General features: G+C 49.4%; 1 protein-coding gene across 8 annotated transcripts in view; it reads right to left on the bottom strand.

The window, feature by feature from the left end:
• The window catches only part of CDK5RAP2 (CDK5 regulatory subunit associated protein 2), a 180,943-nt gene that overhangs the window by 131,359 nt on the left and 30,205 nt on the right, over positions 1-19,379 (bottom strand). For all 8 annotated transcript variants that reach the window (XM_018052695.1, XM_018052692.1, XM_018052698.1 and 5 more), the window contains 4 exons: positions 14,484-14,594; positions 10,577-10,653; positions 3,827-3,950; positions 599-753 (listed from right to left, as the gene is read on the bottom strand). In XM_018052695.1, coding sequence (XP_017908184.1) covers positions 599-753; positions 3,827-3,950; positions 10,577-10,653; positions 14,484-14,594 — 467 coding nt within the window. The remainder of the gene's footprint in view (positions 1-598; positions 754-3,826; positions 3,951-10,576; positions 10,654-14,483; positions 14,595-19,379) is intronic.

Below are 19,379 nucleotides of genomic sequence, written 5' to 3' on the forward strand. Positions count from 1 at the left end.
TCGAGAGACAGTTGCACATGGGTCTCCTGAGTTACTAGCTTGTTTCATCTCGTGAGCAATATGTCTGTGCCTTCCAAGATTGTTTTTCCCTTTTTCCTTTGGCTACCAGGAAGCTTATGGCCAAAACCTAAGTGCTAAATTTAGTATAAGCAGAACTTCTCAGCATGAATTTCTGTCTACTCATCCTACCTCTGTCCTCATATCACTACCCTAATCCTTTTCCTTTCATCCTGATTTTATCCCTAGTTTTCTCGCTACGGGGACCAAGTAGAAAAAGAAGGGAACAAGGGGGTAACTCCTCCCTTGTTTTGGATCACGCCGTGCTATGCTAAGACACTGCAGTCGTGTCCGCCTCTCTGTGACCCCGTGGACTGCAGCGCAGCAGGCCCCTCTGTCCATGGGATTCTCCAGGCAAGAACACTGGAGCGGGCTGCCGTTTCCTTCTCCGGGGGGGTCTTCCCAACCCAAGGATGGAGCCCATGTTTCGTGTCTCCTGTACTGGCAGGTAGGCTCTTTGCCAGGGCCAGCTGGAAGGCCCTGTCGTGGATCATGCAGCCAGACAAACGGACGTCGGAGCCTCACGGGGGCGCGAGCCCACCTGTCCTTCCCTTCCAGGGCCGCAGCCATCTCCAGGCTCCCCTCGCGCATCTTCTTCATCTCTGAAAGCTTGCTTTCCAAGCTCAGTCGCAGAGCCTTCTCTGATTCTGTCCCAGCAAAGGCCTTTTCCAGTTCTGCTTGGGCGGCTTTCACATCCTAGAGTTAAATTAAATGCATTTGATGCAATTTTTCAATACAATTGGGAACATTTTGAAAGGAAATTGGATTAAAACATAAATATTTATGACTTTTTCTCCGGCACATTTCCCCTCCCTGAATTGTACTACACATGGGGAGAATCAGTAATAAATACATTCACCAGCCATTTTCCCCCTCTTATATCCTGAAGAGTAATAGGCATTTCCAGTGGAAAAGACTCTACAAGAACCGTATTTGGGGGTTTTGAAAAATCGGATCAATATTTACAGCTTCAACGAGTACGAAGAGAAATGTGCTTCTCGATCCCTAAACATGCATAAACTCCTAAGAGTCACCATCATCTCCATACACAGTCACGCCACACCCCACTGCCCCTCACTGCTTTTAGGATAATGACCACACGACTCAAAAGTACATTTTCTAAACCTCCAAGGTGATTTGGGTGGTGAGAAACTCTATGTTCTTCCTGAGAGCTCAGAGAAGCCGGAGGGAAACTGTCTAGATGGCGTGGACAGCGTCTGCGTGAGGGGAAAGGTCCTGGTGCTAAAGAAAGAGGCCTGACAGTGGGTCTGAATCTCCGAGCCCTCAGGCCAGCAGCCTTTGACTACGCCAAAGAGGAAAGTCAGGTCGAACTGGGCTCAAAACCCAGCTCTCCCACTTACTCGCTGGGTGACCTTGAGTAGCCCCTTAACCTCCCTGAGCCCGTTAAGTGAAAGTGAAGTCGCTCAGTCGTGTCCAACTCTTTGCGACCCCATGGACTGGAGCCTGCTGGGCTTCTCCGTCCATGGGATTCTCCAGGCAAGAATACTGGAGTGGGGTGCCATTTCGTTCTCCAGGGGATCTTCCTGACCCAGGGATCGAACCCGGGTCTGCCGCATTGGAGGCAGACGCTTTGACCTCTGAGCCACCAGGGAAGCCCCGAGCCCGTTTCCCAACCCGTAAGACAGGGATAGGAACCTCCCTGGCAGTCCAGGGACTAAGACTGAGAGCTCCCAGTGCAGGGGGCCAGGGTTCAATCCCTGGTCAGGGAACTAGAGCCCACATCCACAGCTGAAGATTCCACGTGCCTCAACTGGGGCCTGGTGCAGCCAAATAAATAATTAAATAAACAGAAAACAGAAAACGAATAAGCACCATCTCTCCAGGGTTGCTGGAGACTCTGTCGCATGCCTGCTGCGTCCTGGGAGGCTCCGAAAATGCTGGCTCCCCTCCCTGCCCCCTCCAGTGTGTCCTCCACCACCACCTTCCCAAGAGGGCGAGAGCCTGGCTATCTCGATGGCAGCTGGGGAAAACTTACCAATGTTCTGAGACAAAAAAACAGCAAAATCCGTTATTTGCTGAGTGCTTACTGATGCCGGGCTTTGAGCAAGGAGCTTTATTTATATTATCTGTGATCCTCACTCCACTCTAGGAAGTTACAGACTGAGAGACAGCCTAGGGCAGCTCAGCACGAAAGCTCTGCAGTCGGACCACCTGGCACCCGCTCTGCGCCCGTGGCCCCAGGTTTTCATTCTCAAAGAGGGACGATTACCTCATACATTTACTGAAGGGATGAACGAAATCCATGTAAGAAAAGGCTAAGAAACCCTTCTTAGGTGCGACGTATGGTGTCTCAGACATGGTAAGCCCCCCATAAATCGCTGGCTCACTGCAGTTTATTACAATTACTGCAGGGCAGACACCTTCCGTCTCATTTCACAGACGAGGCAGCTGAGGCTCAAGGGGCAAATGTCTTCTCCAAGGTGACAAGCTAGTGTCAGAGCAGGAACTCAACCCCGTACGTCAGTCAGGCTGTGGCCCTAAAACGCGGGGAAGCACTGAGCCGGGAAACCTAAGGTGGCTAAACCAAGAGATCACGTTTCCTGAAGTCTCAGAACTACATTTTAACTTCAGAATTTGTGCTCGAAAGACTCTCCTTTTGCTTTCAGCTCAGCTGCTTATGATCCAGACTAGGTTCCCCGCCCCTTCTGCACCAGGCTCCTCGTCGGCATTTTGGACCTACACCCGCCCTGGGGCTGCTGTGAACAGGAAGAACGGAAAAGACCACTATCAGCCGTAAAGCGCAGTACAAGCGGGTCTGCTGTTTCCATCCAGGTGTCACCTGCCCTCTTAGCTGCTCAGAAGAATCAAGGTCACAGGCAGAGAAAGAGGTGACACAGCAGGCTTCGAAGATCAAGAGTGACGGAGCTGCGGTCCTTCCTCAGGACCAGCTGAACACGGAGGAAAGCTTTCTAGCACCTGCGAGACCATGTATTTTGGCCAAGGAGCTTCCTGCCTCCCACCAGTCACGGGCAGCACCTGGCTGAGAGTCGGTGGGAGGAGGGGCTCCACAAGCGGCTCCCCGAGAAGAGGGGTCAGGGAGCACGGGCAGGATGGGGGCCGGAGGCTGGGCTCCGGGGGCCCGGGCCGCGCAGCCACGCGAGTCGGGAAGCCTGGCTCCGGGCTGAGCTGTGTGGGCCCTCCCCTCGCCGGGCCTCAGCTTCCCTTCTGCAGAGACTGAACTAGACAAGAGGAAGGCTGGCGTGACAGCCGGAACACAGGCTTTAGAACCAGCAGCCGTAAGTCTGAATGGGCTTCCCTGGTGGCTCAGCGGTCAAGAGTCCACCTGCCAATGCGGGAGACACAGGAGAGGCAGGTTTGATTCTGGGTCGGGAGGATCCCATGGAGTGGGAAAAAATGGCATCCCACTCCAGTATTCTTACTTGGGAAATCCCATGGACAGAGGACCTGGCAGGCTACAGTCTATGGGGTCACAAAGAGACAGACGGCACTTAGCGACTAAACAAGAACATTTAAACAGGGCTTAAACTGGACTAGCGTTTCTCTCTGTCCCTCCGTGTCCGTGTCCTCACTGACAGGACACAGACAGTCAAGGGCGGCGTGCAGGGTATGTGGGTACGGGTCCCATACGCACAGCGCCCAGAGCAGAGCTGGGGCCAGGAGGCACTCAGGAAGCGGGCTCTCGCTTCTGCTGACACCCTGACAGGTTACAGAAAAAAGGAACAAGATCCTGACCCCTCTGGTATGAACCCACTGTGAGGAACCATCTCCTCAGGGCTTACAGACTCACCTCTTCTAAGAGGTGGATCCTCTTGGTTAGGACATCTTCGACCTGGCGGACCTTCTTCTGAGCATCTTCCTTCACCCGCTGAACTTCAGAGCTGCCCCCTCCGGCAAGGCTCTCCACTGCTTTGCTGCGAAAAGAGGCAAAGGTGTAAAACGCACAAGAGTGGCATCAGATGGAGATTCCAGTGGCTCCAAAGACACAAAGAATATTTGCTGGTCCCTTTTCCCACAGACCTGTGCTGAGCTTTTTTCTTTTTTTTTAATATTTGTAATTCACAAGCAGAAATAATGTAATATATGAATGTATTAAATCCGTCATGCAGTACACCACGTTATACGCCAACTATATTTCGATTAAACACGCATAAGTGATATCTGCGTATGTGTATATATGTGGTTTGTATTCTATCCAGTGATTTCCTTAGGGTCAATTCCTAAAAACAGAATTACTAAGTCAAAGGACAAGCACATTTTCAGGACATCTGACAGCTACTGCCAAATCCCCACCACAAAACCTCCGATCAAGCACGCCCCCACCACTGGCAGGAAAGGCAGAGCGCGGGCGTGCGAGCCAGTGTGCAAGGAGCGGAATGCGGGGCGGCTCCCGTGGCGGCCCAGTGGCCAAGACACTGCGCTGCCGCTGCAGGGGGCACACGCTCAAGCCCTGGTCAGGGACCGAACACGCCGCCTGGTGCAGCCACAGAGAAGAGAGCACAGGGGCCAGGCAGCAGAGAGAACAAACCTGAGGGGAAAGGTCAGCCACTGGAAGGAAAGCGTCTCAAAGCCTGCACATCCGTGAGCACCAGCAGCGACTGCGGGCCCCAGGGGAGGAGGTCACCCGCTCCCCGTGCCCCCCCGCCTCCAACGCAAAGCCAGAGCTCGTGCCACGGGGCGTCACGGGGCGCCCGCTCCGCCTGACCAGCGGCGGTGGGGCTGGCGCTCCAGAGCCGGACACAGGGCCACCACCACTGACGGCCTTTCCTTTTGGTTCTCAAAAGAGAAAAACAGGGTCAGATGTGAATTTCTGAGACACAGACTCAGAGCAGTTCTCATCGGATTTCCAAAGTGACTGCGGATTTCCGGAAGGCAGAGAAATAAAGGAAACGGCTCCACCTAAAGCTCGATTCTCAGAAAACGGCAAGAGAAGAAATCTATTCACTGCCAGCCTCCCATGCCCTACTTTAAGGGTATATAACATTTCTCCAACCAGGAGCCACGTGAGCAGGCACCCTCATGCGCAGGCCACGTGCGCTTCTGACTGAGAAACGGCGAGTCAAGAGGGCCGTGCTTGCGGCCCACGTCTCAGACACAAGTCGCTGCAAACACAGACTCCATTCCCATCTCGTTCCCTGCTCCCAACAGGCCTTCAGACTCCATTCCTGTCTCGTTCCCTGCTCCCAACAGGCCTTCAGACTCCATCCCCATCTCGTTCCCTGCTACCAACAGGCCTTCAGAAGCTGCCCCTCCCCCGTGTCATGATATCATGTTAATGGAATTCACTGTGAATAACTGCGAAGAAAGAACAGGGGCTCTGCGGCTGAACAGATCTGCTTCCAAATTTTGACTCTATTACGTCCTCAGTGTGACTCTGGCTAAACTACCTCTTACACCTCAGTTTCCTCATTTGACAAATGAGATGATTACCTCTTAGAACTAACGTGCTAACACGCGTGTCGCTCCTCTGATCTGAGTGATGCCTACCAGCCTGCGAGGACGGAGGTGCTGGCCCCTGCTGAGCGGCTCTGAGAGGCCTCGCTGCCCATCTCAGCGGGTGTCAGAGCTGAGAAAAGACCCTCCGGGCTGGGACTAAGGCCACCATGGCCACCTCCCAACTGATGCCAGGAGATGTCCTCAGCCCCCCGCCCAACCCCCTCCATCATTTCCTGATCAGGACAGTCTGGGATTCACTCCTCAAGAGGCATGACACATGGCGGAAATGTTTCTGTTTTAAAACCTTTCCCCTCCTGAGCCTTGAACACAGGACTTTTCCAGTCCTGAACTTTCACTGACTACCACAAATGTTTTACCCCTTCGGTTTTACAGGAACTTCTCTGGACTTCCCTGGAGGCTCAGACGGTTAAGCGTCTGTCTACAATGTGGGAGACCTGGGTTCGATCCCTGGGTCGGGAAGATCCCCTGGAGAAGGAAATGGCAATCCACTCCAGTACTATTGCCTGGAAAATCCCATGGACAGAGGAGCCTGGTAGGCTACAGTCCGTGGGGTCGCAAAGAGTCGGACACGACTGAGCGACTTCACTTTCACTTCCTCTAGAAAACAGCTCGCTCCATCACCCTCCCCTCCACCCTGCACCTCCTCCCCCAACAGCCAGCAAGTGCAAATTCCAGCCCCACAGTCTGAATCACACACATGGTCAAGAGGCGGACTACAATTTTTAACAAGTACTGGCATTATTCAATTCGGTTGCATTTTAGTTATGCCACTAAAATGTATTCCCAATAATAAATGTTCCAACTTTTCATTTATCATCTTTGTATTTTACAGTTACTGTAGCAATAAAATTTATACTCGGCAGTATGGTGCAATTTTCCCCTACTAATGGAATTACTATTTTTGTTTGTGTTTTAAAGCCACAGAGATAAAATTTACTCCTGACAATGTGTCTGCTTTTGCTCTTAACGCCCCCGTATTGTAACTGAGAAATGTAATAATAGAAAGCCAGAAAACATATATGTTTACTGCACGGCGAGGTGGAGCGAGCTCCAGGGAGATCAGCCCAGTTCTGCTGCCAGAAAAAGTGGGCAAGTCCTCCCATCTGCTGAGCCTCAGTTTTCTCTTCACTCAAATGGGAATACTGGCTGCCTCAAATAGCTGTTATAAAATCAGATGTGATAAAGCATGTCAAGTGCCAGGCCTAGGATCTGGGCTAAAGTAGGACCTCAATAAATGTTAGTTCTTGGAAGGTAGGAGGGAAGCTCAAGAAGGAGGGGTTACATGTAAACTTACAGCTGAGTCACACTGCTATACGCTGCAAAGCAATTATCTTCCAATTAAAAATACACTTTTAAAAACATGTTAGTTCTCTCCTTTCTTTATAGAAACTTCTCTTTACAGAATCTGGCACAAGAGATGAGACAGACCTCAAGACCGAAGGAGAGAAAGGGTTTAGAGAAGCGGCTCTAACCCAGCTTTCCACCCAATACAAGAACGAACTTTTCTGGGAACACCACCCTCGGTATTCTTTTTAACCCTCAACATTGCCTCTTGGTTCTTCCTATCCTAGTTATGGTTCTTTAGGAAAAGTGAGGGCTTTTCCTGTAACAGACGCTGGGCAGTTCGGGGCCAGGACAAGTACCTTCAGCAGGTGCTTGGTGGACGCAGCGCAAAGCCACAGCGGGTCATCCGCACAAAGGCCCCGGGAAACAGGAAGAGCGCAGAGGCCAAGACTCAGGAGCCAAAGACCCGGCCGCTGGCCAGGGCCCCTGCCTTTCCACGGGCCTGCCTCCACTCAGGTAGGGGACCAGACTCGGGGCCTCGGGAGGTGTACAGTCATGCTGGAGAACCGAGAACCACACACAGGAAGATCAAGTACCCGAAACCTAGCGCTGGGCTACAAGTCAGGGACTCGAGTCCTAATTCCAGCTCTGCTCTTTATAAGCGGTTTTGCTGTGCTCTCTCCCTTCTCCAGACCTGAATTCCCCTCCTCGACGAAAAGGAGGCTTTTCCGAGAAAGCTGCCTAGCTGCCAGGATAATGCTGGAAGGCGAATGAACCTGAAAGCATCTTATCAACGGTGAAGTATGACATGCACATGGGATCGTCACTGTGGCCAGAGGAGTCTGCGGAGAGGCTGAGGTGTGGCCCGCAGGCAGCCACGGGACTCAACCTGGGCCTCTATGGCGGGGAGGCGACCGCAGAGTCCGCGGGGTGGCAGAGGACGGGAAGCGGCGGAGTCCCGCCAGGGCAAAGCCAGAGTGACAGGGGCAGGACATGCTCAGTATCTGCGCGCCACTGGAGATGAGGCGCTGGTGGACAGCGAGGTGGAGCAGTGGAGTCGCTGTGAATATCCTTATGTAGAAACTCTGCCCCGGGAGGCTTCCTTGATGTCACCCTGCCCACCCCTCACCCAGCCCTGTGGACTCTGCTTCCCAAACGTCCACCCAATCCCCACCAACAGCTCATCACGAGTCTCTCAGCTCAACTACTGAACTCGCCTCCTAACTTGCCTCCCTGCCTCCACCCTGGCTCCCCCCACAGAACATTCCCCACTCAGCCTCCAGAGTGACCTTTTTTTGAAAAAAAAAACAAAGCCCTGATTGTGTCAGTGGCTTTAAACTCATGACTGTTTTCCGTGGGATCTCAGGATAAAGACCAAAATCTCTAGCACAGCCTCAAGACCCCGCAAGACAAGCCCGAGCCCCGAGGCTTGCTGGGTCACCTGAGACGTGCACACTCCCTTCTCCTTCGAGACTCTCCCTTCTTTCCTCTGGTTAAGGCCTACCTGCCCCCAGGTCTCATCGCAAACGCTGCCTTCCCGGCCACAGACCTATAGTTACACACCTACGGCCGCTGCGCTTACTCTCACGGCACCCTTTCTTCTCTGAGCTCTTTTCCCAATTTGTATTTACAGATCTATAATTCCAAGTATTTGATCCCCATCACTGCTTCCAGAATGTAAGCCCAGCTGTCTGTCTGGATCACCGCTCTATTCTCAGGAACCTAGGCCAGTACCGAACATAACAACTGCTTGAGAAATATTTTCTGAATAAATTAATTAAGCTGATCAGATCAAGAAAGGGCCCCAAACTCCAGTCTAGGCACTTGGGGAATCGATGCATACAAACGTGGGCACCCGCCACAGAATGCTCAGCCCGGAGTGCTGGTATCCAGGTGTGCACGTGGCCTTTGTGAGTCTGGGTCTCCACGTACACACGCCTGGCTAGAAACAAGTCCTGGCCAAGATCCGCAGCAGGCAGGGGCTGAGTAGGCAACAGACCGAATTCTACTACTGGTTTCCCGGCTTGGTAAAGTCAATTTGACTTCCTGCCCAGAGAACGATGTTGCTTCCAAACAACGACAAAAGCAACCAACGAAAACAACGGATTAAGGGAGCCCCTGGCAGCCCAGTGCTTAGGGCTCGGTGCTTTCGGTGCCGTGGGCCCGGGCTCCGTGCGAAACCAAGAGCCCGCAAGCCACCCGGCAGAGAAAAGGGAAAACAAGCACCACCACCAGCGGGCAGTGTGGCTCATCCATCCATCCATCTCTCACCCACTGAAAAGATACTGCGTGTGCAGGGTCGGCGCAGCCCCGAGAAGCCTGGCCTGGGGCCCTCTAGTCTCCCCCGAGCCCACAGCCGTCCACACTGGCTGCTGGCTGGGAGACGGCAACAGGGACCGTGGAGCCCGGCCCAGCGCAGCGCAGCTGTGGGCGTTTCAGCCACTCGGTCATGTCCAGCTCTTCGTGATCCCGTGGACAGCAGGACCCTCTGTCCATGGGATTTCCCAGACAAGAATACTGGAGTGGGTTGCCATTTCCTTTTCCAGAGGATCTTCCCAACACGAGGATCGAACCTGCATCTCCCGCCTTGCAGACAGACTCTTTACCACTGAGCCCCTGGGGACGCCCTCGCAGTGCCGCTTGCCGCAGGCCGCCGTGGAGCTCCGCTGCCAGGACCGCCAAAGCGTGACCACGCGAACTTCCAGCCGGGCCCTCGGTGGGTCAGCTCCAGGAAGTCTTCATCATCTCGCAAGTGAAACTCGGCCCACTCTCATGCCACCCCCGTATTCATAAATGCCCTCTGTCGTTGCGCCCCCATCACACCCCATCTACACGCTCACCACTGCCCATGTGCTCTGAGTAAAGTCTCCTTTCAAATCCTCAGCACATTTACCTACAAAATGCTTATGAATGAATGAATAACCAATTGAAACACAGACTCTTCTCTGAACTGTGACTGCTGTTCAATAAACATTTAAATTAATTAACTAATTAATTGATTAAAATAATAGTTTTCGATTTGTTTAATGCAATAGAGCCCTTCCTTTAATGAAATACTACAAGGGACCCTAGTACAAAAAACACAAACAAAAATTAGCTACTCTGGCTGAAGCCCCACACTCTGCCCCGGAGCCTCACCCACCTCGGGGCTCCCTCTAAGGCTCCAAGGCCCTCGGCCTTTCACGGCGATGAAAGCGAATGAGCTGCAGAGGTCACTGACAATACAGCTGGATCGCACAGACACATCACTGAGGAAAGAGGCCAGACACGAAGCGCGAGCGCAGCAGACGACTCCTGTTCTCTAAGTTCAAAAACAGGCAGGACTGAGCAACGCGGGTGCCCGCGGTGAGCCAGGGGTGAGCTCCGTGAAGGAGTGTAAGTTCCGGGAGCACAGAGGAAACGTCCAGGGGCCTGACGACCTTCTGGTCTGTGGTCTGGACGGTGGCCCCACAGCCGTGCTCGCTCCATGGAAAGCATCGCGCTGTACACTTGGCATCGGGGCATTTCCCTGTGTCAAATTTTTGTAACATGCTTATAGGAGATGGTTAGATAGATGAGATACTTAGCATCACCGGCTCGACGGACATGAGTTTGAGCAAACTCTGGGAGATGGTGAAGGACAGGGAAGCCTGCCGTGCTACAGCCCATGGGGTCGCAAGGAGTTTTAAAAGTTTGTTGAAAAATAAATAACAATGAAAGCTCCTCAGGGTACTGAGAGCTTAGAAACACAAGGCTCTCCTCTCTTGGCGCGACCAGCCGCCACCACCACCAAGCCCAGGTGATGAGGACAGGTACTCACGAGGCTTGGATGAGCAGCCGCTCTCTCTCTTGCAGCTCCCGCTTCAGGCTCTCTACTTCCACCTTGAGCTCGATGTTCTTCGGGACAAGATGAGAAAAGAAACGTGTGAGACACAGGCCACCCGAATGCCTTTAGTGGGGAACCCGCCCTCAGCGTGAACTGGCTCCAACGCTCTTAACGGATATGATGCTCTTAATGGGCAGATGTTAGATTCAAACCCTCATTAGCCTCGGGGCACAGGGAAAAGGGGGTTATTAAACACTGGTGGGCTCCAAAGAAAGCCCTGGATTTCTCAAGGCTTGGAACAATTATGCAAATATTCCAAGCGTCTAACAGCCAGAGCACTCAAACACTGAGGCGTAAATGTCACACAAGTGAGGCTGATTTAAAAATTGTTTGCCCTCCGCCAAGCAAATTTACAAGCAACTCTGCAGTCTGTTTTTCCGATTCCAAGGCAATTACTTCTGGTTGTTTACAATCATGCATGTGGTGGTTGGAGCAGTGGGAACGTGCTGCAGCTTCAAAAAAAACATGCGGATGGGAAGCCACATCACTGCCTGTCTCATTTCAGGGTGAGATTCCGGGGGACCCCCTTCCCAAAGAGCCGCGACCGCGTGGGGCCTGCTGCCTGGAGGGGGCACCACAGGGCTCTCCAGCCAGCTTCCTCTTCACTGACCGAAACAAAGGGAGACCCGCAGGGCCTTGGGCTTGCAACTCCTGTGACAGCCCCAAGGCAGGATCTTGGGCACATAGACCATGACATGAGGCTGTGGGGCAGGGACAGGCTCGGAGAACCAGTCACCAACGTCCTCAGATGGGTTAGATGACTTCACCCAGCACAGAGGCGGGTCCAAGTGCGTGGTCTGCGGAAGGCTGCTGTAAATCCAAGATTTCTCTAACCCTGCGCCTGCTTTATTCTAATAATGTACACCAACCTGACATTCTATTCCCTAATACACGTGTATCATTGTAAATAAAAATAACATTTCCAGTACGATTTACAATCTCAGAGGACATGCCTCCCTCCTTTCAGCCAAACAGCCCCAACGGGCAGAGCACCCCTGACGGAGAAGTCTGCCAGAATGGGAAGGCCACGGCCTTGGGACTTGAGGACTATTCAGTCGCTCGGTCACGTCTCACTTTTTGCTAACCCCGAGAACTGCGGCACGCCAGGCCCCCCTGTCCTTTACTATGTCCCAGAGTTTGCTCAGACTCATGTCCATTGAGACAACAATGCCAGACCTGGCTTCAGATTCTGTCTCCACTCGCTGCTGGGCAGAAACTGCGCTGAGTCAGTGGATGCTCATCCACCTGTTCCTTCACGTGACAGACACACACCAACCCCTGTGACAGGCCGAGCACCGGCTCAGCGTCGAGGCCGCCGTGGTAGGCAAGGCAGACTTCCTGCTCATAGCCAACACTGAAGCACAAGTGGGAGCCTGTAATTGACCTTAGAAACACAGGCCCACGGGACTTCCCTGATGGTCCAGTGGCTAAGAGTCCTCACTCCCAACGCAGGGGGCCCAGGCTCGATCCCTAGTCAGGGAACTAGAGTCTGCAAGCTACAACAAAAGACCTTGGATGCTGCAACAACAAAGACCCCATGTGCCGCAGGACACAGACAAATAAATAAACATTAAAAGAAAAAAAAAGAGCTCTCCTCACAAAGGGGGGGGAAAGTCTTAGAAAGGAGAAGGAGGAAACAGTCCTCACTGCCCTCTCAGATCCCTCAGGGTCACATGGCAAACACGAGGCCCAGCTGCCCTGGTGGATTCGAGGACTGGGTGAGCTAACAAACGAGACGCGGCGAGGAGACAGGCTCAGGCGGCATTGTTTTCTTCACCACCAAACAACAGAGAGTAAGGAGGCCATCTCTGCAGAGCTTTTCCTGGAAAAACCTGATCTCTGCATAAAGGACACTTGAGTGTCAGCGCACAACATCTTCAACTGTGGGTTTGGGAAAACTGTAGAAACCCCTTCAAAGAGAAGATTCCTCCTCCAGCTCTCCAAAGGGCAGACAGCTTCTACGTAACAGGTGACATCACATGTTCTAAGTGATTTGCTTTCTGATGAAGCAACTGGCAGCCCCAGACCAGCGAATTTACAAGACTACACAGCTAACATGTCCGCGACATTATTCTTTGCAAGCCTGATACTTCAAGCTATAAACTTGGTGATCAAGCTATATACATGGTGACCGAATTTTCTAAACCGAAAATCAAGACACCATATAAGTATCAAACTAAATATCATTATAAAAAAGAATGAGGAAGCTCTTAAACCACTATTAAGGAAACATATACAAGATATTGTTAATATCAAAGCAGAACATGCTCACATTTATGTGAAGAGGGCGTTGATTCATAATATACACACACACAACGGCTGCTTGCAGACACATTAAATTTCTCTGCCTGAAGAATTAATCATATTGGTTAGATCTAGGGAACCAGGAGACAAGGATGGGAGAAAGCCTTTCCAGTGTATGCCTTCTATACGTCTTGATTCTGAACCATGTACATCTCTCCAAAAAATTAAAATTTAAATAAAAGTACAATCAAATCAACCCATGTAGCCAAGCAGTGGAAAAAGAAGAGCTGAAACCACACAGCACGGTGAGGCCGGCAGACCCAGGGTCAAAGCCCACCTCCCGGCGCAGGGACACAACAGCAAGCACGTTACTGATCTTTCCTGAGCTTCAGTTTCCTCTCCTGCAAGATAAAGATCATTTCCACGGGACAAGCCTGTCTTGAGAATTAAAAGAAGATGATGAAGGTAGAAACACCCAGGACAGGTACCTGGCCAGGAGGAAGCAGCTTCCTTCTTTTCGATTTCCTTACACCCATATCTGTCCTGAGGCACATGACAATCACACATAAGCAGGAAATATTATAGGTGACAGGCTTTTGTTTTTAAATTTTGATTGCATCACCACTTCTTTCCCAAAAGGGGGAGATCCTCATTGCCTTTCTCTCCCACAATAAAGGAAACAAAAAATTGGGTCTTGAGGGACAAGGGAGCTTTTTCATTCTTGAAAAGGCTCAGAAGTACAATACAATCCGTCTTCAAGACAAGTCCATTTAAGTCCACCCACTAAAACTCAAGGAGCGTTCGTTTTCCTCCTTCAAAAGTTTCCACTGGTGCAAACTTCAGAAGAGGAAAAAAAATGGAATAAGTCTCAGGCCAAGGGCTAATCTCCTAGAGAAAGTCAAGAAAGGGGCACTAAAATATTGTTTGTACTCCTGCCTTTTCAAGAGAGCCAAGTTCTTTTTTCAACTCCCAGAACCACGGTTTGTTTTCAGGCAGAGGCCTCCAGGTCAAGGCTTGAGATAGGAACAGACTGTAAGCAAGGAATAGAGTCGTGTCACAGGAAAAAATGACGACCCTAACTTTGGGCTGCCGATGGAAGCTTCAGTAAGACAATGATGATCCCTGTCGAGGGCTGACTGTGTGCTGAGGCTTTTCATCTACCAACTCATTTTAATCCACACAAATAACCCCAGGACAGAGGGGTTATCACTTAACTCTGGAAGCAAGCCCAGACAGCTGAAGGGACTTGCCTACAGTTACACAAGCTAGTGAGTAACAACAGGATTCAATTCCAAAGACATGCCACCATTTCACTCTTTGTCTCAATTATAAATAATGAGAAAACAGCAATTGAGATATGGTAAGTCAGAATTCCATCTTAAGAAGAGGGAAAGACTCCATTAAAATTAATCTTGTATCGCTTTGCTTAGTATTAAGGTCATTCTATTATCTTTACGCTCCCTGTAATCAATCCAAATGAAGGGAAAGCAGCGCTATCTATTCCTGCCAAGTTTGGGAACAAACATTAATGGAGCTGCTGCTTCGAATGGCCACGAGGAAGAACGCCGGGCACGGCAGCGCCGGGCGGGGCACTCACGGTTTTGCAGGCGCGCTCCGAGCGGCCGCCACGCTCCCGCTGCAGGCTCTCCTCGAGGAAATAGATGCGGAGCTTGAGGTTAAAGTTCTCTTTCTTCAGTTCAGCGATTTGCTGGAAAATAAGCACACACGGGTTACGGGGAGCGAGGGCTGAGGGACGAGGCCTGCACGACGCCCTCGGCTTCCAGGGCTACAAAGAAAGGAAGAGCTCAGCTCTGCCACAGCCGCCCAAACCCAGGATTAAGAGCCGGATGCGGGACAGTCTGAGCATGGAAATGAACGGTGACTGAGTGCAGAGAGAGAGCTCGTGACACCACACCGAAAGCGAGTTGGTAAAGGAAAGGAAAGGAAGAGGGGAAGCTCTTCTTTACAAAAGAAATCAAGTTAAGAAACGTAGAGAGGAGCAGGAAGAGAGAAGCCCCATTACACAACTGCTATAGTCGACTAACACACACACCCACGTAGAAATAAACGGCTCGGGCCGAGATAAGCACACAAACGCACGGGGTGAGAGAGCTGGAGGGCACGGTATTCCCACCCTCTCAAGAGCGTCACCCCACAGATGGCTTATCACTTGGGAAAACATATTGTCACGATTCAGAAGCCTAGCAGACATCACCCTAATCAACAGAATATGTTACTACGACCCCTGGTGGGACAGACTGACATGCTGTGCCTCCCGAACTAAGTCACTGAGAGTAAGCAATTTCATTTAAAAATGTTAAAATACCTATAATCTTCTCTCTTTTTTTTTTTGGGGGGGGGGGCAACTTAACGGCTTGTGAGATCTTATTTCCCCAACCAGGGAACTGAACCTGGACCCTGGCAGTTAAAGCACCAAGTCCTAACCACTGGACTGCCAACGAATTCCCAAAATACCTACAACCTTTAACCTACCACTAATCAAGAGTTGTCGGACTTCTCTGGTGGCATAGTAGACAAAAATCCACCTGCCAATGCAGGGAGCATGGGCTCAATCCCTGGTGCAGCAAGCTTCCACCCGACGTGGAGCAGCTAGGCCCGCACCTACTGAGCCTGAGTGGGGCAGCCGCTGAAGCCCGTGAGCCCGGGGCCTGTGCTCCGAGACGGGAGAAGCCACGCCGCGAGGAGCCCTCACACCTCCACCACCCCTCGCCGCCGACCAGAGAAAAGAGCCTGCGCGCAGCAAGGGAGACCCAGGGCAGCCAGACATAACCGCGAATGAACACAGCTCTTCTTAAGACGTTTGATCAAGAGTAGTCAATCAGACAAATCCAAACTGAAGGGCGCTCTGCAGACAACACACTCGGACTCTCCAGAAATCTTCATGACAATCTCAAGACAAAAAGGGCTGGGGGACTCTCCTAAATGAATGGAAGTAACAGAGGCCTGACTACGAAGTACAATAAAATCATACAGTGACTCTTGAAATCTTTTTACGCTCTATGGAGACAGCTGGGGGACCGTGAATAACAACTTTCCACCAGGCAAAAGTAGTATGAGTTTGTAAGAGAATGTCCTAAGCAAGAAATTCATGCTGAAGTTCTCAAGGGTGCTGTCATAATAACTGCAGTTAGCACCCTAATGAGGGGGCAGGGAGAGGAAAAGAGATAAAGTAGATGTAACCAATTTAAAAGAACTGAAATCAAACTATATTCCCTGACCAGAATGGACATAAACTTAGAATCAATAACAGAAAGAAAACTGGGAAATTTCCAAGTACCTGGAAATGAAATAGCACATCTAAACCATCTATAGGTACCAAAGGAAATCAAAAGATATTCTGAATAAATGAAGGTGAACATAAATCAAAATCTGTTGGATGCAGTTAGAGTAATATTTAGAGGGAAACTTATACTATTAAATGCTTTAGAAAAGAAAGCATATACAAGATAGCTCAGTTGATAAAGAATCCACCGCACTGCAGGAGACCCTGGGTCGATACCTCCGCTGGGGAAGGGACAGGCTGCCCACTCCTGTGTTCTGGTCTGGAGAATTCCATGGACTGTATAGCCCATGGGGTCGTAAAGAGTCAGACACGACCGGGCGACTTTCACTCACAAGGAGCTGCCGTGCAGCACAGGGGACTCCGCTCTGCAACGAATCTCAGTGCTTCTTCCCCACGTAGAGTCACTGTGTGTTCTACACGGACACGCACGTGGTTCACTTCGCTGTACAGCAGAAACTAGCAATCAATACAGTGATGGAAGGGTAAAGAATGCAAGAATTCAGACATTCTGTGGAGGATTACTTTCTCTCCATTAAGAGGTCCTCTGTGAACCAACCACTGTGAACCAACCACACTCCAATTAAAATAATTGTTTTTCAAAAAGAATATTTCAAATTGATAAGCTAAGCTTCTATTTTAGGAAACCATGAAAAGAGCAAAACAGACCCAAAGCAAAAAGAATGAAGAAGATAATAAACATAAGAGCAGAAACCAGTGAAAAGGAAAAGAGGAAACAACAAGGAAAAATCACTTTTAAAAGATGGCTCTTTCAAGCGATTAATGAAACTAATTATACCTCTAGCCAAACTGGTAAAAAAAATAAATAAAAAGAGGCGATGGCTTACCCATAACAAGAATGAAAGAGGATTATTACAGATCCCATAGTTATTAAAAAGATAATATGAGAATAATAGATACAAATCTATACATGTAAACTGGAGAGCTTAGATGAAATCACACAATTCCTTCAAAGCCACAAATTATCAAAATTCACCGAAGAAGAAATTAAGAGAAACCGAACACTCCTATAGCTATTTTAAAACTTAAATTTGCAATTAAAACCTTCCAAGAAAGAAAATCCCAGGATGATTTCAGTAGCAATTTCTACCAAATATTTAAATCTCTATCAATTTTATACAATCTCTTCCAGAAAACAGAAAATGAGGGAACTTTCTCACTTCATTTTAGGAGGGCAGCATTACCCTCATAAAACCAGACAAAAATATTATAAGAAAACTACAGACTAAATCCTCTAAATGACATACTCAAAATCCTCAACTAAATTTTTAAAAATTCAGTTCAGTTCAGTTCTTCAGTCGTGTGCGACTCCTTGTGACCCCGTGGAATGAAGCACGCCAGGTTTCCCAGTCTATCACCAACTCCCAGAGCTTGCTCAAACTCATGTCCATTGAGTCGGTGATGCCAACCAACCATCTCATCCTGTGTCGTCCCCTTCTCCTCCCGCCTTCAATCTTTCCCAGCATCAGAGTCTTTTCAAATGAGTCAGTTCTTCGCATCAGGTGGCCAAAATACTGGAGCTTCAGATTCAACATCAGTCCTCCAATGAATATTTAAGACTGATTTCCTTTAGGATGGACTGGTTGGATCTCCTTGCAGTCCAAGGGACTCTCAAGAGTCTTCAACAGCACAGTTCAAAAGCATCAATTCTTCGGCACTCAGCTTTCTTTATGGTCCAACTTTCACATCAATACATGACCACTGGGAAAACCACAGCTTGGACTACACAGACTTTTGTCAGTTAAGTGAGGTCTCTGCCTTTAAATATGCTGTCTAGGTCTGTCATAGCTTTTCTTCCAAGGAACGAGCGTCTTTTAATTTCATGGCTGCAATCACCAACTGCAGTGACTTTGCAGTCCAAGAAAATAAAGTCTGACACTGTTTCCATTGTTTCCTCATCTATTTGCCATGAAGTGATGGGACCGGATGCCGTGATCTTCGTTTTCTGAATGCTGAGTTATAAGCCAGCTTTTTCACTCTCCTCTTTCACTTTCATTAAGAGGCTCTTTAGTTGTTCACTTTCTGCCATAAGGGTGGTGTCATCTGCATATCTGAGGTTATTGATATTTCTCCCGGCAATCTTGATTCCAGCTTGTGCTTCCTCCAGCCCAGCATTTCTCATGATGTACTCTGTATATAAGTTAAATAAGCAGGGTAACAATATGCAGACTTGATGTACTCCTTTTCCTATTTGGAACCAGTCTGTTGTTCCATATCCAGTTCTAACTGTTGCTTCCTGACCTGCATATAGGTTTCTCAAGAGGCAGGTCAGGTGGTCTGGTATTCCCATCTCTTTCAGAATTTTCCACAGTTTATTGTGATCCATACAGTCAAAGGCTTTAGTGTAGTCAATGAAGCAGAAGTAGATGTTTTTCTGGAAATCTCTTGCTTTTTCTATGATCCAATGGATGCTGGCAATCTGATCCCTGGTTCCTCTGCCTTTTCTAAATCTAGCTTGAACATCTGGAAGTTCACATACTGTTGAAGCCTGGCTTGGAGAATTTTGAGCATCACTTTGTGAGCATGTGAGATGAGTGCAATCCTGCAGTAGTTTGAACATTCTTTGGTATTCCCTTTCTTTGGAAAATTGGAAACACAGTAACACATCATGAGAGGGACTTATCCCAGGAATCTAACACTACTTCAATATTCCGAAGTCAATCCATGTAATTCACCAAACTAAGAGACCAAAGAAGAAAACACATATGATCATAGAAAGACGTGCAGAAAGAGCATTAGACACTCAGCAATCATTCAAGATAAAAATTCAGCAAACTAGGAATTCAAGGAAACACCCTTTATCTGCTAAAGGACATATACAAAAACATCACAATCTACAAAAAACGTATTTACTAAAGGTGAGGAACGAAATGCTATTCCCCGAACATCAACAATAAAGAAAGGCTGTTGGCTCTTATGATTCGTATTCAAAATGTATCTGAAGTTCCAGACACTGTGATAAAACAAGGGGAAAAAATAAAAGGCATCCAGACTGGAAAGGAAGAAGTAAAACCACCCGTATGTGCAGACAACGTGAAAACAAAACACTCCAAGGAACCTACCCAAAAAAGCTCCCAGAATCCATTCAGTGGGTTTAGCAAAGTCAGCACACAGGGATCAATCATATTTCAATACACTAGCAACAAACGATCTAAAACTGGAAAATTTTTA

This window comes from Capra hircus, chromosome 8 (assembly GCF_001704415.2).
Source record: "Capra hircus breed San Clemente chromosome 8, ASM170441v1, whole genome shotgun sequence".
Taxonomy (NCBI): domain Eukaryota; kingdom Metazoa; phylum Chordata; class Mammalia; order Artiodactyla; family Bovidae; genus Capra; species Capra hircus.